The 22,729-nt window shown below is 40.0% G+C and overlaps 1 protein-coding gene across 1 annotated transcript in view; it reads right to left on the minus strand.

Moving 5' to 3' along the window:
• The window catches only part of LOC133274020 (cytosolic phospholipase A2 epsilon-like), a 37,281-nt gene extending 15,418 nt beyond the window's left edge, over positions 1-21,863 (minus strand). Inside the window, exons 1-10 of the mRNA XM_061462765.1 lie at positions 21,845-21,863; positions 19,709-19,773; positions 18,267-18,368; positions 17,830-17,916; positions 11,289-11,364; positions 2,810-2,946; positions 1,928-2,056; positions 1,213-1,253; positions 653-695; positions 172-235 (exon numbers count right to left, since the gene is read on the minus strand). Coding sequence (XP_061318749.1) covers positions 172-235; positions 653-695; positions 1,213-1,253; positions 1,928-2,056; positions 2,810-2,946; positions 11,289-11,364; positions 17,830-17,916; positions 18,267-18,368; positions 19,709-19,773; positions 21,845-21,863 — 763 coding nt within the window. The remainder of the gene's footprint in view (positions 1-171; positions 236-652; positions 696-1,212; positions 1,254-1,927; positions 2,057-2,809; positions 2,947-11,288; positions 11,365-17,829; positions 17,917-18,266; positions 18,369-19,708; positions 19,774-21,844) is intronic.
• Between the last annotated feature and the right edge of the window lie 866 nt (positions 21,864-22,729).

The following is a 22,729-nucleotide window of genomic DNA, read 5'->3' on the forward strand; positions in this document are numbered from 1 at the left end:
ATCCTGAACCTACAACAACTGCAGAACTGGTGGCATTCCCTTATTGCAAATTTTTTACAAATCGCCATAGATATGGTCAATTAAAGCCTTAATATTTGGATGATACAATTTCTAGGCATTGTTAGATAGGGTAAAATCACTAATATTCATTTAAAGGATTTATAAATTTACCTGAAATATGCTTATTTTTCATCCTGCAGTCCAAGTGAACTTCCAAACAGGCTACTTCACGACACTAGGATAGACGTGATCAGGAGAGAGATTATTCATCCAGCCATGTCACCACCAGTGCTGGCAGACACTAAAGGGTCATTGTAGAGAGGGTCATTGCTTGAATGTGGGGGCCAGCTGTGCTGGAGACTTCTGCCAGACCCAGTGAAAGGGAGAATTGATTTCATCATTATGTGGGGAGAGAGTGCTACGCTAAACCCTTTGTAATTGTCAATGGATGCAGACAAAACAAGGGAAAATATTAGCAGTCTGAGGGATCCTTTAAGATCATGCTGGCCTCCACAGAGATAAAGCTACTAAAAGAAAAACTATCACTAAAAAATGAAGGCTTGCAATGCTCCCTTCACTGGCATCATAATCAGCTGAAGGTAAGAAATCATATGGGAAAGAGAAGAAGAGAACAAAGCAAATAATATTTTACCACTATTGCCCCATTTGTGATGATGGCTTCAGGAGGATCGCGTCTAGAAAACAAGAGCAAATATTATGTATTTTATAAACAATATTATTCTGGAAAATGTTCTGAACAGGACACATTTTTCTCTCCTAATTTTGTTTTTATTTATTTGCTTCTTCCTACTGTTTGTAGATGTATGCTTCTTTTTCACTAGATACTACATAACTACCCAGAATAAATGATTCAATGCAATAAGGTACTGGGAAAGTGCTTGTAACAGCCTTAACAGCACAGGGATGCTATTCGTATTCTTACTGCAGTGGGATTTACCAGCCTCAAACAAACAAATCTGAACTAGGTAAGCAATATATAAATTTTAAGGAAAAAGTCACAGAATTAGAAATTCTGAACTCATTCTCCACATCAGGGAATTTTCCTTTCTTACAATGTTTTGCTGACGCACACATTAAGTTTGGGAAAAGGGTGAATCTGGCTATTAAGATGATGCTGGATGTACAGAAAGTTTCCCTGCACTGACGCACCACTCCAAGCTGCTGCTCTCATAATAATGGGGTTTTACTCACATGCTCTCCAATGCAAACTCAACTTCCAGCTCCTCCCTCCTCTGAAAATGAAGGAAAAAAAATAAGAAACAGTCTCAATTAGTGTGTGCAGAGGTTTGCAAAGTGATCTTCATTTTTTGCAAGCACAATTTCCTTTATGCTGTAGTAAGTAACAATATTCTGTTTCATGCTTGCTATTGTCAGCATCAGAAGACAGAGGCAGCTTTTTCTTCCCCACAGAAAAAAAAAAAAGATTTGAGTTTCAGTACCAGCAGAACTAAGGGTGTCTGATGCTTACAAATCTCCAGAGTGAGCCTTTATTTTTCACACTTTCTTCCCTGCCAGCTTCTATGTGCTAAACTCATATGCTAAGACTTATGTTTAAAACAGTGTGGAAACAGGCCATTTTCCTGTCCTTGTATTGCTTTTCTTTGAATAATCTTTGTGAGGATTAGATAAATTCTGTCATTTTCTGCCACGGTATTAAAAGCGCAAAGCTTCCCTAAAATTGCATCTGTCCTAGGGCAGGGATCTGTGCCAGAGGAAAATGGCAGGAATTTGAGAAGGCCATCTATTCTGTCACTGGTGTGCGATTTCCAATATTGTAATAAATTTTGTTATATTTTTACTACCAAGCTGGTCCCAGGGGTAAAAGACAGAAGAGGCAGCACACCTCTTTAACAAGAAAGAAGAAAATAGATATCAAGATTAACTACATGTATGACTGAGCTCTCACCTGTGGATTTAGTGGGAATGTCATAAACTCTCTTCCCCCAAGAGGGATTTTAGCTACATCAAAAAGCACAATTGCCTCATCATCATCATGAACAGCGTCATCATCAGAAACAGTAATTTCCAGAATATTCTGGGGAAAGAAATTAGAAATGTCCAATTCGTTAACATGTACTCAAGAGTATGACATTCTGTAGCTCCTCAAGGTTCAGTGCCTGCTTTACAGAGAGGAAATAGAAAGTAATGATGACCAAATATCACAAGAAAGAGTATGAAAATGGGTTTAGTCTGCCTTATAAGAAACAGCTTCTAGACCCATCAATGAAGTCCAGACTGAGACTTGTCCTTACACTTTGAAGTAGCTCTCACAAAAAATACAGTCTTTGAGGAAGGGATATGGATAGCTGGAAGTCCTATATCACCCCTTATCAACAGGGGCAATAAAGGTCACTTCATGTCAATAACCACTTTTCTATGTCCTTGGGCTTTCTGCTTTCAGTTCATAGGCATTTGAGTGTAATTATCAGTAGCAAACTGAGTCAAGACCTTAATCATACTGGAATGTAGCAGCTTCCTGGCATTAATATACCGTTATTTCATGTCCTTTTCAGGGAAATAGGTGTTTTTCTCTTGTAATACTTCTTTATATTTTCATTTCATAGTTTCTCTGTGTTGTCACTCTGTCATTGGCCCCGTCGGCCTTCTCTGTTAGGAGAGAAGTGGATTCCAGAAAAAGCCAGAATCCTTTAATTTTTTTCCTCCATCTTGCTAGGGGAATTTTAAGAGAACTCAGAAAGGCATTAAAAGACATGACATCCTGTTTTGGGCTAAACTGAAAGAAGCTGTGTAGAGATGATATAAAGAAAAGAGTTTTATGTTTGTGTACCTTGACCTGTCTCTGTATCCGGAAGTAGAAAGTTTCATTCCACACAGGATTTCTGCAGTCTTTGATGGGTTTGGTGTGGAATTTTTCATCTGAAGCAGTTGGCAACCAGAGGCTCACGTAGCAATCAGGCTGGCTTACTACAGGAAACATAGGCAGTGGAAAACACAAGAAGTGAAGGCATTGAAATGCTCTGTAGCCTGAAAATGGATGATAGATGGCCAGTTTTTTCTGATCTGCATTGGCCAAACCAGGAAGATGGAAATCACAGAGCTGGATAAAATTAATGTATTGTTTATCACAATGCTATTTTTAATAAGGAGTGTATTCAAGTAACTATGCAAAATACTACACTTTTTTTTTTAATTAGAGTCTTAGCCAGTGGATAGAACAGCATGTTTAGCCAGGAGTCTTAAATTGCTCTTTCTCAACACCATTTCAACTCTCTGTAAGTTTGGGAGGAGGAGAAACTGTGACCAGTGCAGGGAGAGAGTGAACCTCAGACCCTGAGGACTGGGTGTAAATTGTATCTGTGGCAATTTAGATTTGTGAGAAATATTTAAAGAACTGAGCTTAAGTCTGATTTAGATAATAGATGCCTGGCATACCTGGTTATTAATCCTTCACAAGGGAAAATTAATTATTTCAGCTACCTAGAGCATTGTCTCCTTAGGTGGGGCAGGAAGGGAGAAGCCTAGTAGCAGTACAATTGCTTCTGCAGAAGGTCATTAGGTATCTGGAGCCTTTTCCTGGTGTTCGCTGATGCTTGAAAGACCTGGAAGCTATTTCCAACTCCACATCTCTTCCCAGGAAAAATGAAATGGCAGAAAGAATTTGGGTCTTGACACTGCTCGGAGTTTTCTCTCACGAAGGATGCAGGTTGAGTTTCTGTCTTTGAAATTAGTTCCGCAGATTTTACATAGTCAAAGTGACAGGATAATATATTGACTTTGGCAATTACCAGAGTAATATGCAATTTACAATGCGCTGGAGTGCTGATTACCACAGCTGGAGTGCTGAAATACCTCTCCTCACTGTGCTGATGGCCTGCCGAGCTGTGACATCCTGATAAGTGGTATCACTGGCTCTGATCTACAGAGTTTCTCGAGAGCACATAGGAAGCCTGTACAAAAGCCAAGAACCAAACATGACTTCAGGCCATCTAGACCATCCCTCCTCTCATTAAAGAACTTATCACTGCTGATCTCGAGTGTTCCAAAAACATGAGTACAGTGCTCCCAAAATTGCCAAAGTGGCTGATATGGGGTATACTTCAGAAATGTTAAACTGATTTGAGACATAATTTCTCTTCTATTTGATATCTGGCCATTGTAAGGTGCCGGAAGGACACATTTCTATATTTTTGCTGTAGTTGCAAAAGCCAGTTATTTTCCTTTATTCTTCTGAATGAAAACTGAAATGCTCTATCCTTTTTTAAATTCCAGCTTTGAACCACAGTGTGGAAAACAAGACTTGTGCTAGACCTGACAAACCTGGCACTGCTAAAACTCAGAGCCAGAAATGAATGAAGTGCGGGAGCATTTATGAATGTCTTTTGTTGCTGTTTTATCTGGAATTTGCTGATATGCTGGAATGCTTTTTCTGATAACACATTTTCAAGAGTCTACTTCCTAAAAATATTTTTCCACATGTATTGCTTTCATAAATATTTACTTAAAATAAGGCATTGACGATTCTTTGTCAAACTGATGAAGCGCAGGCTAAACAGACAGTGAGGTGGGTTAAAAACTGGCAGAACTGCCAGGCTCAAAACACTGTTAGCAGCAGCACTAAGCCCAGCTGGAGACCAGTTACTAGTGGTGTACCCTGGGTGCTGATACTGAGGCCAATGCTGTTTAACATCTTTATCAGCAATGTGGGTGATGGGGCAGAGTGTACCTTCAGCATCCTAAGTGCGGGTGGTGCGGTGCAGAACAGAACTGGGAGAAGTGGTTGACACACCAGATGGCTCTGCTGCCATTCAGAGGGACCTGGACAGACTGGAGAGCTGGGCCAACTTAAGCTTTATGCAATTCAGCAGGTGAAATGCAAAGATCTGGACATCTTTGAGTGGATAACCCCATGCACCAAGACAGGCTGGAAAACAGCCCCACAGAGAAAGACCTGTACAGTCTGGTGGACAGCAGGCTGAGCATGAGCCACCAATGTGCCCTTGTGGCAAACAAGGACAACATAGGGAAACCAACATGGGCTGCACAGGAAAGAGTGGTGCCAGTAAGTGGAGATGATTCTTTCCCTCTACTCAGCACTGGCAAGGCCAATGGTTGCCCAGTACAAAAGAGGTAAGGATGTACTGGAGCGAGTCTAACAGAAGTCCACAAAGAAGATATGGGGAGTGAAGCATCTGCCATATGGGGAGAATCTGAGAGAGCTGTGACTCTTCAGCCTGAAGCAGAGAAGGCTCAGGGGTAAGTTATTAGTGTATGTAAATACCTCATTGGTAGCATAGGAGAGGGAAATAAAGAAATCACTCTTCTCAAAAGGTAAGAGGCAATTGACAAAATCCAAAATATATGGAAAACCCATTTAAACATAAGGAAAAACTTTTTCTCTGTGAGGGTGGTCAAATGCTGATAGAGGCTTCCCAGAAAGGTTATGAAGCCTCTATCCTTGGAGATGTTCAAAATCCAGCTGGACATAGCTCTAGCAACCTGTTGAAGCTGACTGCTTTAAGCAAGGGGCTGTCCTAGGTGTTCTCCAGAGGTGCCTTCATGTCATCAGCCACTCCATGTGATTGCAATATCAAGGCTAGTTGGTCACAGACAGATTACATATAATTGTCAGTAACTGCTGAGTGCAAATTTGACCTTGAAAATGAGGTGAGCTGAAAACACTAGGGGAAAGCATGTCCTCTTCCCATGGAGAAAGGGGACTATGCCATACTTATTTTTGCTACAATCCATCTAAAGTCCCTGCTGGTAGGGAGAGGTTATTGCTTCCCATGAAATTAATGTGACTTTTTTTATGATTTCCTAGAATTTTGCAGACAGTATCAGCTATTCCCCATGTTGTGAGTCTAACTGAGCTTATGCATTTCCGCCAGACTAAGCCATGAGATGAACAACGGGACAAATGAAAAATAACAATTTAGCTGGATGTCAGATGAGTACTATGAAGGCTATGGTATCCTCTTTATTTTTACTCCCTCTTATCCCTGAAAAAATCATACAAGAGGGCTACTGAAAATTTCGCAGTTTATTTATTGCTACCTGGGAGCTAATACAAAAAATTATGTTTGCATTTTCTTCATGCTTTAATTTTAATGCAGTTGCTGAGCATTATTAACAATTTCATGCCATGCCATGCCCTTACTTCAATTGCATGTGTTGCAACTTCATGTCCTGATGACATAGTGTCACCCCATTTGGATGCTGAGACATCTGAACTCACTGTCTATTTGGAAGTCAGCACTAAGTGACCCTGACATTCGTTCCCAGTTTTTCTTTTGATTCAATTTCATTTGTGTGTTGATGGGGCTGTTTCTTGTCTCTATCTTCAAGCTAACTATTGGCTAAAAATTCAGAATGGAGCCAAGGAGTTCAGATCTGCAGCCAGCTGTTTGGTGTTCTTTGAGAGTACAGACCTGTGACATGTTCCTGAAGTGAGCCATCCCGTGCTAAAATCATTCATCTCCACCACAATACAAAGAGAATTACAGCACTGAAAACCAAAGCATATAAGCGAAACTAGTCTCATAAGAACAATGAATGTGAACCATAAAATCCCACCTGTCCTGTTACTGCATTTCATAATACCAAAAACAGAAGAATTTTCTCCTAGTGAATTCCTCTCTACCTGCACAGACAGGTTCCCCTTGAATCCCAGTTTACTAAAGTTCACCTAAAAGGAGGAGGAGGAGCGCCACTCCCATTTCTCAATCATCAGACATGGTCTTAAGGGACATTTTTCCCTCATCGTATTCTTTGCATAGTATGATGCAAACAATACTAAGTTACCTCCAACTGCTGCCTATCCAAGACCTGATGTGAACTGAACTCGGTTCTCTAGGAACATTCAGATGCAGCATCATCTGTAAGCTTCATAATAAGCTCTGTAGCTTGCTCGTGGAAACAAAAGCTCATAGACCTACCATGCCTAACCACCCTGTCAAGCCATTTAAGTCAAGTGGCAAAGTAGGATTTACTCCCTAGAGCACAGATTCAGTGGGTGCAGTACCTGCTACTGCAGTTAGAGACATATTTTTACACCCTGGGTCCCCTCTACCTCGTGCACTATGGCAATGCTTGCATTCTTGAGATAGGGACATCTGCACTACATCTATTCTTCCTAATCTGCTTGCATTTACTTTCCATAGCAAAAATAACACCTGTTGTCTCTGGAGAACTACTTTGATTTGCAACAACTCCAAGTGTATCACGCTAGAACTGACTCATTTCTTCCAAATGAACAAAATAAGAGTTTCCACAAGATAATTTCATAAGCTGGGAGAGAAGAAAGGCTTTGAGATCCTCTTTTATGAATATGCAAGGTCTTTCCTCGTGCAAAGCTTAAAAACAAAAGGAAGATCCAAAACCAAGTGGAACATTGTGAGTGTTCTGACCCTCCCAGCTAAAAAACAACAGGTATCCTGAGACAGCTTCCATATGCACCTGATCTCTATAGTTAGAAAATACACCTGATAAGCACAGTCACATTTCAACCTATCCCAAGTTTTACCTTGTCCTGCCTGAGCTGTGACAGCTGCATCACAGGGATCTCCCTACCCACAACCTCTTGAACTGGCAGGACAACACCTATCAGAGAAGTTATCTCCGGGAAGAAAAGCAGCTGTCAGCCTAAAACTCAGTCCAAGTAATTTCTCACTGGACACACAGCTCAAATTCACCTCTGCAGCCCAGGCAGTGTTGCAAACACCCAGCCCTACTGAGGCTGTGTATCAAGCCAGATGTGACATCCACCCTCTTCACTCCTGCTGTGTTAATGAGCCCAAACATGATGTCCACAGCGAAGGCCAGCTCTTGGTATATGGTATCAGCTAGTACACACATGGGCTGCCATGGTTTCAAAGAGCAGTCTGTCACAGAGACCTCTATACTCAGGTTTTCAGGCTTATGCGAGAGCCAGCAGAATCCAAGAGAGTTTTGTTCTGTCACATTGTACTGAACTGCATCAGGGAGGGCCACATCACTGTAGGTCTGTGTCACCAGCATTGCTTGAGGACCTGGGAGAGGTCTACTTCCAATCACGGTGACTCAGGGCAATTTCCCTCTCTTGGTGCTTGGGCTTCAAGCTTGCCATGAGGCAGCCCTCCTCACTAATTGTCCATTTGTCCATGGGATCAGGGTAAGAGTGTCAGGTCCAGCTGTAGGCTTTAGGGGCTGCCATAAAACAGGAAGCAAATGCTGATGATGGTGAAGGTGGGCTGGGAGCTTGGTGCAGCTCTGTATGGCCACCCAATAACCCACTTGTTTAATGAGAGCAGCTGGAAGGTGTTGGAGAGCCTGTGCCACCACAGTCCTCTCCCATTGCCTGTCTCCCTTCTCATCCTTTTGGAAAACAAGAGTCACTGGAAGGGATATTAGCAATGCATTAAGGATCTAATACATCGTTTCTTCCACCACCTCCTCCTGGCCAGATATTCCTCCTACACAAGGGGAATTCTCTAGAAGTGATGCCATTAATAGAGTCAGGAAATGTGAACACACCAGTGGAGTCACTCTTTTGCCCAAGGCTGTCTGTGATCTGGGATTGAGGAGGGGAATACCACTGCGAAGCAGAAGATAGACTGTAAGAGTCCCATACACTTCAATGGAATTACTTCCTTTCTAAATGCTCACTATGTCCCCAGCTTAAATTTGTATGAGTGTTGGAGTCTGGTGATGACACTCAGCATCTGCAAGGCAGCAGGATAAGTGATCTTATCAGGGTGTCCTTTTCTCTAATGACCACAGTGAGATCAGGGAGTGACAGAAGTGTATGTTTGAGTCTGACCTGTGATTGCAAATTGGCATAAAGGTCAGTTAGGAATACAGTGGAAACTAATTAGCTCAGGTCTATCAAGAGCATTTGCATGCTAAGGCAATATAGAAACCAGTTATATGAAGTACAAAGCAAATGTCAGAATTGAGAATTACGTAAGTGAAGAGGAGCCCACAAAAGTGGTGGAGCAACAGTAGGTGCATGAAAAGGATTAACTGATCTATTGAGGAGAAGTGGGGTGGCTTCTTTTTGGTTTAATGTTTTTCTTTGTGTGAAAAGAGATGCAATCATTGCCAAGCTCCTTCTCTTCACCTGCTGGACCCCAAATCTTGCTTACTGGTAACTAATAAAGGAATCTGAAGATCTTCTCACTCTTTATAGGACTTGCCTCACAACTTATATTAGGATCCCTCTACACATAATAAGAGAAAACCCTTTTCAAAACAAGCATAACATCTAAATAGACAAAAGATGAAAAATGTGCATGAGATATTCTGCTACCCATGTTTTATAGACAGGGCAACAGAGGTACAGAGTGCTTGGTTGACTTGCCCAAACTTAAGTCTGTTGACAGAGCCCACACATCTTGATCCCTACTCCAGTGATGTACATTTTGGTGATAATGGGAATTTTCTCAATGTCTGCATCTCATTGTGCAAACTTCTCCGAAACCCCACTGCCCTCAGGATGGAGGACAAGGTCACAACAGTAACACTGTTTTCTGAGAATGCAGTGTAATTTTACTTTGTGCAATCCCTTTGCATAAGCCAATGAATCATGGCTCTTATCTTGTCATTCCATTTCCATTCTAGATCAAAGGTGATACTAAAATCAATTAAATAAGCACTTCAAAGGAAGGTGAGGCCTTGCACATACATGCAGTGTTTCACAGCTGTCAAAATAAATAGAAATTTATTTGACTTCCTTCGCTATCCTATGATACTTCTACTCTCTGCAACCCAGTATTATGGACCATGTGAACTGAACATTTCTCTCCATTTGGTTGGAAAACTGACAACGGTGGTATCTATGTTCTTGAAACATCAAAGTGAGCAGAATACAAAGAGATGGTGAGAAAACTCATTACTAGAATATTGTTCAATTAGAAGATGAAGACAAAACCAAATGTCAGTGTTTGGGGTGAAAATGTTGCCATCTCCAAATTACCCTGTAGAAGTCAAGTAGTGCTCACTTGAGAAAACAAGAGGGTACCCTGCCATGTCCTTAGCCTTCCTTGAAGTCTGTCTGGTGAATTTCTTCTTCATGGAAAGATGGACCTTTAGAGATGGGATGTAATCAGGATCCATTCTGCCAGTCCCCTAGTGAGGAGTCTAGTCCAAAACAGTCCTCTGAAGTGAAAGGTTTCCAGGCCAAAGTAACCCTGAGCAGAGCTGTCAGTGTACCAGCAGCTTGGGGTGCCTCATCTTATTTCTTTGGACATGTTGTCTCATAGATATTGGCCGATTTTCTAATTTCAAGGAGTGTATCAAGACAATTCAAGAGAGTCCTTGGCATGTGATGTGCAGCCATTTCCTGACAGCTTTGGTACCATAGGTAAAGAATTGATGCTTGCACTGTGCAGATGACTTTTCAGTTTGATGGATCCTTTGGCTGCTCTAAAAATATTAACCAGTGGGAAGACATAGGAGTGAGGTAACACGTTATGTGAGATGTTGGCCAGTGGAGAGGCTGTGGAGTTTGTGAAGACTAACAAACTTCAGCATGATCTCCCAAAGAGGAAAGAAAATGCGCAGCAAGAGAAAGAAGAAGAGTATTGTAAAAATAAGTAAAACTCTAGTTACTAGTGACATGCCAGGTTCAAGAGGCACATCTAGGAAGAGCATGAGAAAACGGTCCGTAGAAAAATCTCTGTGAAAGTGGAGCACCAGGTAAGGGTTGGCTAACATATCACACATTCTCAGAACGCATTGCATGTAAGCTGTGCTCCATACTCCAGTCCCCAAAAGATTTGTTATAAAGCAAAAGTGAGAAACATAACAATGCAGCTGATGTCTTGATGCTCAGAACAGGTACACTATACACCTCACCAAATTTCTGAGTTGTGGTAGGGCTCTTTAGGGCAAAGAATTAAGACCAACTGATGTGTAAGGATTTCAGATCTATATTCTATGTATTTGTTATAGATATGGGATATAAACACTTGGGTATTAAGATTGGTGTTAAGATACTTTTACAGGTCTGAGCCAACTCGTCAGATAAGTAATGTATAATTCTGTACATTGCTGGCTGATCAAAGTCTTGAAGATTTAGTCAGTACCCTATCTGGCATTGACCTGTTGCTGAATGCTTAAAAACAAATAAACCAACCAACCAAGAAATCTCTGAAATTGTAAATATATATATATATATATACACACACCATGGCAGAAATTGGCTTTGATAGTGATTTCTTAGCTAGTGTGACTTTGAAGTTTTGCATTTGTGCAGTGGCTAGCAAAAGCAGGGGCTGATACAGTAATCTGAGAACTGTGTAACATCAGTAAGAAAATCTGGTACTTACAAAAATCTGCCTGATGAGCATTTGTCAACTTTATGATTCTTACAGTGAGCAGGGAGTAAGGTGACATTTCTTCCTGCTGAAAAAAATAACAAAGGAGATGTGCTTTAAAGTTTGGGATACATGTATTTAGTGTTAATGACAACCGAACACTGAAAAACACCCAGGTTTCACTGCAGTCTTCTCTTCCAGTTGGCGTCACAGCAAAATGCAAATTAACTTTTCCACAGACTTCATCAACCTCTAAAGTCTGCCGTTATCTAAGCATACAAACAGAAGGCGTGGAGTAAGAGGGTGAATAAGAAAGTGGAGGTGGTGTAAATAAGCAGAGGAAGTTCAGTTAGCCAGCTACCTTAAATCATACATGCGGTCACCAGCATCCAATACGTCAACACAAAATTCAATGAATCCACAAATCAGAGATGCTCCAATTTTGGTTGACTATTGTCCAAGAGCCTGTGTTTTGCTATAGGTAGAATTAAAACCTATACTAAAGTTTCTACTTTTAACACAATTTTTGGATAAGTGAAGAGAAAGGGATTAAGAAAGAAGAAAAATCTTTTCATATTTTTTCGCTAGTCTTTAAAGGAATCATTTTCATAATGTAGATGTGTCTAAGGATAAGTGTTAGAACCTTAGGGGATGTCTCAGGCCACCAAGGTGATACACAGCTTTAGACAAACACTCCTACCTTGCTTTGTGGAAACAGAACTTCTCCTTAACAAATATAGTTATACTACTCCATGTCTATCAGTCAGACAACCAAGTACGTGGTTTTGATTACATTCCATCTCAAAGAAGGCTATCCCCAATTCCTTGTTGAAGATGTCAGGCCTGAACAGCTGGGTCTGTAAAAGTTGGGCCAATCACATGTGTTTTAGGGATTTCACATCTTCAGAGAACATGTCCAGCATGTCCATTAGCAGCAGCTAGAGCGACTAGGATATCAGCAAAAGATGCAGGAAACAGGCAATACTTACTGTGGCTACAGCACAAATGGCTACTTTAATTCCCTGACTGTGGGAACAGTTCTGGAAAACTTACCAAATATCTGAAGTTTATAGAAAGGAAAGAGTTGCACCATGGTTGTACACAAGATATTGAGCAAAAAGGGTGAATGAGCACTGGGGATGCTACATTTGTCATAGTCAAATGAACAGAAGCAGAAGAAAATGAGAAATTTCAGACTGTGCCAAGTAATAAATTTCCAAGTTGATGTATGATCATAATGGGAATAGGTCTCATTAGATAGGGTAACACAATAAGACTGCAGTAAATGTCAAGGCTTTACACTGGAAAGAAAATACTCCTGCAAACTCTATCGAATCTTGAGGCTTGACTGTTACTTCTACATAAAGAGCATTAATCTGCATACAAATATGCTATCAGCAGATTCTGAATTGGGTATCTCCTGTAAGAGGGGAAGATAGCATAGCATATAATACAAAGTTACTTTGAAATAGTCAGGTAATGGAATAAGGTGGTTTTTTTTTAAGGACTTCTGATCAAAGCATAGAATCATAGAATAGTTAGGGTTGGAAAGGACCTGAAGAGCATCTATTTCCAACCGCCCTGCCATGGACAGGGACACCTCCCACTAAACCATGCCACCCAAGGCTCTTATGGCACTAAAATGAGGTAGATTTGGGAATAGGAATTGTTTGCAGTTCTAATAACATGGGTCTATGGAAGTTATAAAATGTCCAAACTAACTATGATGACAGTTGCAGATTTGTAGAAAGATACTCAGCCAATACTGAAGGCACAGTACGTATGGTAGTTGTGGATATCCAGGAAGAACTTGTGGAGGAGTTAGGATAATGGCAGAAGGCAAACAGATTAGTAATCAGAGTAAATCTAAAAAATAGAGTAAAATCATCTCATGAAACAATAACAAAAGGCAGCCAAAGTAAGAAGCTGTTATGAAAGCCAATGAAAAACAGTCTGAAAAGATTATCTGAAGTAAAAATGAAGGAACACTGGTAGATGATTAAATAGTTAGGAAATGTTATCTATTTCCTGAGAAACTTTAATTAAAAAAACAGGAGAAACTATCAAGTGAAACAAGAGAAAGCACATTCACAGGTGCTGCTACTGCGACCAAAGTCAAAGACTGCTAAAAAGGTCAAAGTATAAGAAATCAGTGAGAGAGCACAGTACATCAGCTGAAGGGCATAAAGCGTTGGACCATGGGGAATTTATCATGACAAAATATAGCTTAAGTTCTAAATAATTCTGATCCCTATGAAGATGAAATACATGAAGGTCATAAAAGGAATTTGCAAAAAATTGCAGTAGTTCTCAAGCTATGAACTTGCCCAATGAAATGGCAAGAATGAATTTTGGGGAAAATAAAAAAAGTTAAAATTAAAGTTAAATTAAATATAAGTTAACCAGTGCCTAAAATAAACATAAGGCTTTGCCCACAAGCTCAGGCTTATAACCAGGAAATGTGATGTCAGAATGTTTTCAGTAAGTTGACTAGTTAAAATGCTAATAGTTTTTGCTATAAGATATAGAAACACCACACCCAAAACAAGAGGGCTTTTAAGGGCTTTTTTAACAAGAGGGCTGAACAAATTCATTCTTCTTATCAGTCTACAGGAAGTAGATGATCGTGACTTCTGGGTGGGTGTATTTCAAAACTAAATAGGAATTTAATCACGGTTGCTTGAAGTCATATGTAGGGCACAGGATATTTTACAGGGCTGTTTGTTCTGAACAGGGGAGGGGAGATCTCGGCATCATCAGAATCTGGGCTGAGCCAGCTCCACATTAGTGTTTCAAGCATTACTGCTAGGCCATTCCTTTTTCACCAGCAAAGAATAACCTCAACCAGTTTTGTTCTTAAAGAACAAACACTCACTGGGTTTGGCCATTTCTTTCCATACCTTTTGCAAAAATAGTACTCAAATTATAGAACTACAGAAAAACTTCAGCAGACATATTTCAGGAGAAATAAAGGAAAGAGTTAAAGGAATGGCACTGGTGCTTTCTTAGCCCTCTTCAATGACATCACAGGTCCTTCAGACAGCATTTTGGAACATGTGCTTTTAAAGACTGTCAGAGATGTGTACGTACTTTTTAAGTACAGTGACAGAAACAGAAAGAAGTGTGGGTTCTGCGAAGACACATTTACACCAAGCACTGGCTGTGTGCTTGTTCCGGAGTGCCATTGCAACAGGCTAGAGCAGAGGCTATGTGAAGAATGCAACACAAGAACCTCATACTTTGCATGCAAATTAAGACAAACTGATAAGAGAGTATGGGAAGGCTATATCAGGAAGGAAAAAAAAAAAACAACAACCAACAAAACAATAGAATATGTTACCATGAACAACAGTAAGATTCTACCTGGATTAGATAGTGTCAAAGATCATGCAAAGGTTCAAACAACTAATCTCATGTGGAATCACGGTGATGAAGTGGATGGGGATATTTGGTGTCACAGGAATATGATTTAAATTTAAATTTGAAGAGCTTGGCAAGTTAACAATAGGGCAGAGTACTTGAACAGCCATAATATACAGATTAGAAATTTGATTGAACGAGAAGCAAGAAGTAACTTTCACTTTGAGGAGGAGAGCTCTGAAGTAGGGGCTGTGTAAGGGAAAAGCCAGTGAGCTGTGCATGGAAACTCTGCATACAAGGAGAAAAATATCACCCTATTGCCCGAGAAATCTGAATCCTGTGAGACAGCAAGATGCTGGCTATGTCAGCCAGGGCATATCCAGCATTCAGATATAGAACAAAGACCAGAAGAGAGAGAATGGAAAAAGAAACTCAAGGAATTAACAAAGGAAAGAGCTGGTGATGTGTACCTCAGAGAGGCATTCAGTAGGTGTTATTTGGTGGCAGAGAACATGCAGCCAGGCTGAGCTTCCCTCAGCCTGAGCCTTGTTCCCTGTGTCTATTCATTGGGTCAGCATGGTTTATTAGCAAAACCTCTTCTGGTATTAGCCTGCCGCCAAGAACCACGATTACTCCAAATTTGAAGGAATAATGAAAATGCTAGTTTTATCTTCATATTCTTAACATTTTTACCAGTTAGAAAAGGGTTTTCACAGCACTCAAACCAGTCTGCACTTTAAACCTCCTCTCACTTTCTCTCAGTATAACACTCAAATGGTCATGTCACCCAAATCAAAGCCCTTCAGAAAAATCCCAATCCCAATATAGAAAATATTTTCATCCCCTCTTTAAGGCATCAAAGGAGGAACAAAATTTAGTGAGTACCATCATCATAATTTGAGACACCAATGCTTTTGAAAAGAACTGCTAACTATAAAGCAAATTATGGACTATAAAGCAGATTTTTGAGATAAATGAAGACTTCTCCTTGGAGGAGACGGTTAATGAAAAACTACCTCATATAGTACTTTTCTGGTGGCCAAATACCAGATATGAAAATCCAAGGAGCAAAGTAACGTAACTGAAGCTCACATTCCTGGTGCCATCAAGGAAAGTCATGCAACTAATTGTCTTTTCCCTGTAGTCATAATTTCATTGTATTAATACATTGAACAACAGCTAATAAACTAGAAACCTTGTTGCTGTTGCTGATTATAATTTGTGTTACATTAAAAAAAATTTAGTTCAGGGAGTTGGCAATGTAATCAACTATCCATGAGTGACTCCTCTTGCAGTCCTCTCTAGCAAAGAGATACCTGGGTATTCAAAACTTCTGAACTTATCCCTGTAATGATAGCGATAGTCAGACTGAGCAGCATCCTTTAAAAAGTCTTATTGTTACCCCTATCAAAGGTGACCTTACATGACACAATTCAATCACAGATACTTCTTTTAAGAGGGGCAGGGCCCTGGTAAAGTCATGGCTTTTTTCTAGTTTTGCAGCAAACCATTAAGGAATGTGCATCACTTCATGTGTACCTCTTACGTAAATCAAAAACTAAGTGAAACTCTCTGGTTTCTGATTTCATGCATACCACAATATTTTGGTGAGCCTCCCCAGCTATGTTAATACTACTAATCTTGAGCTGAGATTATGCTTCTAGTTTCTTGCTCTTTGCAGTACTGTATAGATATTTTCAGCACATTCACAGATGGTGAGCCAACAACTATTTTTAAACTGACAATTTGCCAAGGAAAATAACATTTTTTCCCCCATTTTTGTAAATAATTCATTATTCTGTATAGGACAGACCAATAAATAATATCTGGTGATAAATTTTCTAGATTTACTGTAATTATGGGCTACCTTACAGCTGTTTATGATCTTCCTTTAGTATGCTTCATCTTTCCTGTATTTACGTGTAAGGTGCTAGAAGGCAAACTGTGAACTCTAGACTCCCTGAAACAGATAAAGAGAGGCTCTCTTGATGCTCCTCTCCATTTTAAAATATGAAGGAGGTTTCACAAGTTTGTTGCATATACCTGAAAATACAGCTGTGAAGCAAATCTGGCTTTGCACTGTAGGTAGGCAACACAACTAAATCCTATGTGCGGACCTGGGCATGTTTCTCTAAACCCAGTCCAGTGACTATTCAGTTTATCACACAGCTGCACAAAGTCCTCTCAAACTGAAGCAATTACTTGAGCAAGTATTTGAGCATTAGCATTAAAGAAAGCTTTGCACTTTACTTGTTCTAGGACTCAAAGATCTGCTATAAGCATGTTATTCTTTACAATACCTCTCTACTAATGATTATCCTCCTGCTGCAGATGGCAAGCTACAGCATGCAAAACTCAAGGAAATTAATGAGAGCTGCCCAGGAAACCCAATGCCAATAAAAGGCAGAAATTGGCCAGCTTGCACAAGTCTGTGCCTTCAATGCCAATTTTCTGCCAAGCATGATTAAAGAGGAGAGAGGACATACTCAAAACCAGGAACACAGTGATCAAAGTAAGCATTTGTTCTGGAAACTGGCATTAATAATCCAATCCCAAAGGATTAGATTGGATATAAGGAGGAAGTTCTTCACTGTGAGGGTGGTGAGGCACTGGAATGGGTTGCCCAGGGAGGTTGTGAATGCTCCATCCCTGGCAGTGTTCAAGGCCAGGTTGGACGGAGCCTTGGGTGACATGGTTTAGTGTGAGGTGTCCCTGGCCATGGCAGGGGGGCTGGAACTGGATGATCTTAAGGTTCTTTCCAGCCCTAATTATTCTATGATTCTATGATTGCTGGGTGCCATGCTCTGACTTTCCAGCACTGGCAACATTCTCCATTCACGCTGGGCTAAAACTCCATTTAAACTAGTAAGGCAGATAGCATTAGAAGAAAGCCAAAGTCAGTCCCACTTTAACAATAAATTGAAAACATTTTCACTAAGGAATTTCTCTATGGAATAAAACCATAAAAATAACACACTTTATGTAAATAGATAAAGGAATGGCATTAAAAAAAAAATTATGGAATGCTGATGTTTCACCTAAAGAAAATTTTCTTTCATTAAATGTTCCTATTTCTAAATATGCATGTGAATCTTTAATAACCATACTTGGGAGGGAAATAAAATGAGTTCCTACCCTTCTCAATGAAATATTGGTTTAGTCCCACCTATATTTAGTTTGATGAAGTTGGTACCTTAGCATCAACGTTGCTTGGGGCTATGTAGTGCATCATCCATTTTCTTTCTTCCTTTCCCAAGAGGCTCGATTTGCTGCTTGAATGCTGTAGAGGAAAGGAGAACAAGGGATGAAAAAGAGAGCAAAGACCAATTTTTCTACTTATTTCAATTCCTCAGTGTAGAATTGCAATGTGGAATGGGCAATCCACACCTCCTCGTTGTTTGTGATGGATAAAACGAATGTGCCAGGAAAGTGGCAGCTGTTTGTGTGCTACATGGAAAGATATCGACTCCAGGTTCTTGTAGATGTAAATAGCAGGGAAAACAGAATGACAATTTTTCTTGATAGTTATGTTAAACAGGTAATAGTGGATTTGACCTATTTATAGGCCGGGGACAAATCTGAGTCAAATACCCAGAGACTGCTGCCAGGCTTGTTCTGTTTTCCACTTACCTGAGGAAAGACAGAGTTTGATGCCATCGTGGTCGTGTCTGCATTAAAAGCAGGTGCTGCGAATGGCACCTGAGTATCAGGCTCCACAGCAGCCAATGCCTCCTAAAAGAAATTTACAGCCTTGAAGAGTGTCAGAAGCTGCTGAGCAGGTGCTTTATTGCATTGAGTCAGAGCTCCACCCCTCCATGATTTCTGAAGCAGGAAAATTTCCCACCCACATTACTTGTCCAAAGAGCACGTCTGTTGTAAGGTGTGAACCTTCCTATCTGCAGGTCTTGTGGCTGAGCAGAGAGTGCTGAGAGAGAGACCAAATCATTCCCACCTGGGGGTTCATGAAAATGTGGTAACAGCCATAACCTGACTGATGATCTGATAGAGATTGCCTGTGAGAGGTAACCTGACAGAGATAATCTAAAAATGATAACAATAGCCTAACAGCTACGTGTTGTCTCCATACAAAGACCTTGAATTCCACATGCTATTGCCTCCAGACTAAAAAATAAAATAAAAACCATGGGGATGATCATTAGGAGGAAGACATTTATGTATGAAGATACTAAGAATTCTTGTGAAGGAATATTCTTCACTGAAAAGTGCTGTTCATCATGATTTGTGCATATGTGTTTGTTTTTATTGTAGTGTTCTGCTTCAAAAGACATTAAAGAAAGGAGAAATTTGATAAGCAGCGTTTTTGTGCTCCTTAGAACACAATGTATCACTTTTCCATTTGAAATGTTTTACTTATTTCTGGGATTTACATTTAATACATTATGCATCTTAACAAATTCAAACGATGTTCAAATATTTCACTTTGAAAAATTATGAAATATTTAAACAAACTAATTTCACATTTTAAGGATTTTAATTCTTCATTCCTCCCCAACTCAAAACTGACATTTTCTGATGCAAAAAACGTTCAGATTTCTGAGCAGTCTTATTCATATCACCAGCCATCTGGGCATTACTAATAGATTAATGAAATTTAATGGACTGATCCTGTACATTTTATGACTTTTTCATCTAATAAGGATCTGCATATATTCAGCACACCTCTAGGAAGCTCAGTGATTAAATTTTCTAATACATTATGCAAGCAGTGTTAGGCACACACACATTTGTCTTGAAAGTCCTCCCAAATGATTAAAAGTGGTGCTTATGAAAGGACTTCTGATTAATAGGATGACAAAGCATGATGCTTCCTATCAGAGACCTGCATAAGTATGAAATCACAGCCACTCACCTGTGGCAATAAGTGTTGTATGAGGACCTTGACTGACAGAAACTAGGCACAAATCTGATCACTTCTAACAGTCTCATTACATACTTTTCTTATATACACAATATATGAAAAGCTGGTGTTACAAGGAAAACAGGTCTTTACATACACTTTTCCATCTCTGAAAACATTTGATTTGAACGTTGTTATGAACTTCCTTTCCCACCTTGATCTTATCAAAACTTTTTGATGGAACAGGAACTGTTTTGACTGAAACCAGAATTCGATAAACTATAGCAATAAGAAAAGGATAGTCACAAACCTCTCCCACACTTTGGCCAATGCTTTGCTAGATATGAGCCCTTGCACTTCTGTAAAAATGGTGACCAGAAACAGTTTAGGAAAACGTAACTGTAAAGACAAAACCGCAGACATTTTCTCTTTCTTCTGCTACAGCCTATTGGTATCCTTGATTGAAGCGCCTAGAAGAGGTGTAATACCACAACAGGAGAATGAGAACGCTAGCTACAATTTCTTTGTAATTGAGCCCCACAAAGAGTATCAGCTCCAGGTCTTGTTTCTGTGATGTATGGAAGCTAATGGGAGTGAGGTTTTTGCATGCAAGCCGATTTTCATTTACCCATGTTATAATGCACCTTTGGTTTTAAAACAAAAGGAAATGAAGTGGGGGAAGAAGTCTCCAGATCCCTTAGGACAGTGACTAAGAGGTGCTTGTTGCCTAACAACTAACTCTTCTTTCCTGACTCAAGCCTTCCTGATATGAAATACCTGTTCTTTAAGCTCAAGTCAGAGGCAGCCAAAGGTAAACTTTGATTCAAAGCTGACACTAGCACTGAATTTCCTAAATTAGTTCAAATTGCTTTTTGCAATGAAGCATTATTCCTTTTGAGGCAAACATGGCATTTTCACAAGGCATGCACTTGGATAGGCTTAACCTCACCTAAATTAAGCCATCTAAAAGTTGGACTTCTAGTCGAAGCCAGTTGCCTGCATCCCCTGTTACTGAATGGAGGAAAATGTAAGGGTGGCAACTGCAGGTAGTGACTAAGCCCCTCTATATTGGATTCTTCTGGAGAAGCCTAAATGTCCAGGTCATACTTGACACCTGAGTTCTGAATGGCTGAAGGTAGGTGAGGTGAATCCCACCCTGAGCAATCAGTATACCCTCTTTAATCACTTGTTTCCAAAGTTCCTTATGCTGAGGGAACCTGATATTGAGGAACTTGGTTTTGTTGTTAACAGGTGATTCACCCTGTTGCAATGTGAAGCTGAAAAACACCCTTGGGCAAAAGCTCTATTAGCATATAAATGAAAAATCCTCTCATGGATTCATTCAAATGAAACAACAAAGAAGAGGTTTGGGGATAACCAAGGTGGAAAAGAATGCAAAATGCAATGCTGCAAGTACCAGAATGAGTACAAACTTCCTACCACATTTCAGTTTGTGATCATGAATGGGACTACTTGACTTGGGACTGCTGCTCTAACGAACAGCAGTACAGGCTGTGCAGTAATAGCTCATGCCCAGGCATATTAAAGGAGAAATATGGAGTTGGGTTTTCTGTGAAATTCCAGGCTGCAATCTGTGGAAGTTCAGCAGCTGCTTCATAAGCATCCAAGATATGTCTGGGACAAATGGGGAATGTCAGAGGGAAGAACAGAGAGGAGAGGACTTCTACAGCTACCTGAAGGCAATGCACTCCTGACCTGTGGGGCAGAGACCCAGGAAATGATACATTCAGTGCAGCTCAAGGAACAGAAAAACTGTGCTGGAACACTTAGATACCCACACTTATGGAAATGCCGGGGTCTGTCTGTAAACTGGTGAGTTACTGGAGAGAGGCAGATCACCCAAGGTTGCTCTGCCTTGAACTGTTCATCATTTGAGGCGTTTTTCTGGGATTGTTTTGGTTTTCCTGACTAATCTGATGGTGTGTAAGACTACGATTAACGTGATCTGAAAGCACAACCAGTGATTGAACTAGGCCAATCTTAACATTGATGCTCAAAGACATGGGTTACATCATAGTTGATTATTCAAAGATTTCTTAAAAAGGCAGATAAGGACAAATGAAAGATCAGCTAGACTGTGCGTTTTCTTTTGACTTAATCATTCTTGATGATAACCCTCTTCAGCCTCTTTCCCATCCTTTCTAGCTCTTCTGAAGCCTACAGCCTCTCATTTGTGTCTCATCCTTGTAACGCAGGCTTTTTCATATCATGCCCTAGCAATGCTTCAGCACGTCTAGCCCTCAGATTTCCCAGACCACCTTTCTGAACATTGGAGAAATGGAGGGTACAGGTTCCACCAAAGCCTTTCTGATTTACTCCTGGTCAATACCTTTACTAGAAACAGCCATCTCTACTCCCCAGGGATAAAAGAAGATGCAGCTAATGTGACTCATAGCAGTATGATGCTTCAGGAACCTTAAAAATAATAATATATGGTGGCCTAATAAAAGCAAAAATGTTCAAGTTGATGTCAGAAATTGAGAGATCATAGCAACCTCCATTGCAGCAATGCCAAATATCATTAACAAGAATCAAGCTTTAGCATTGCAATGGCTGTGCAACTTTGCCTGATCCACATCACTGCTGCTGGTGACCCATATGCCCTTTATTTTAATAAGATAAATACATTGACTTTCATAAGAAATGTATATATGTATTTATCTGTAATTCAAATATAAACACATTAGGACATAAAAAGTGAAATGACTTGAGAAAATTTGGACAATGAAGTTAGATAAGCAGAAAAGGAGACGTTTCTGTCCACCAGGAATATTATACTGCTTTAGGAAGGCTCTGTATGCTCTTCCCCATGACAAATATGGAGTATAGAAACTTGTCGTTACATACATACTAACACTACCCAAACTCACAGTAAACTTATATTAAGAAAATATTTCAGAAGCAGTTCAAGAAGTAATCAACATCCCAGACAAATACTGACAGTAGCTCAAGTTTGCAAGGTTATTTGGTCTGGTTATTCTTACATAAAACATAATCTTGCTTCTGATAGCTCTGCCTCATTGGAGACCTGTGCTTGTGCGTAAGTGCAATACTGAGCATATATAAAGTTCTTAAATTAGTCTTTCTTTGTGAAAGGCATGCCCTGCATAGGATCCTAGTTATTACCAGCATCGCTGTAGTCTTCCATCAAACACTCAAAAACACTGGGATTACTACACCAACTTATCCTGTAATAACTATTTCCATCTGTAGA

This window comes from Pezoporus flaviventris, unplaced genomic scaffold, assembly GCF_033815535.1.
Source record: "Pezoporus flaviventris isolate CSIRO_AGI_PZ_B2104156 unplaced genomic scaffold, CSIRO_AGI_Pfla_v1 ptg000035l, whole genome shotgun sequence".
NCBI lineage: Eukaryota > Metazoa > Chordata > Aves > Psittaciformes > Psittacidae > Pezoporus > Pezoporus flaviventris.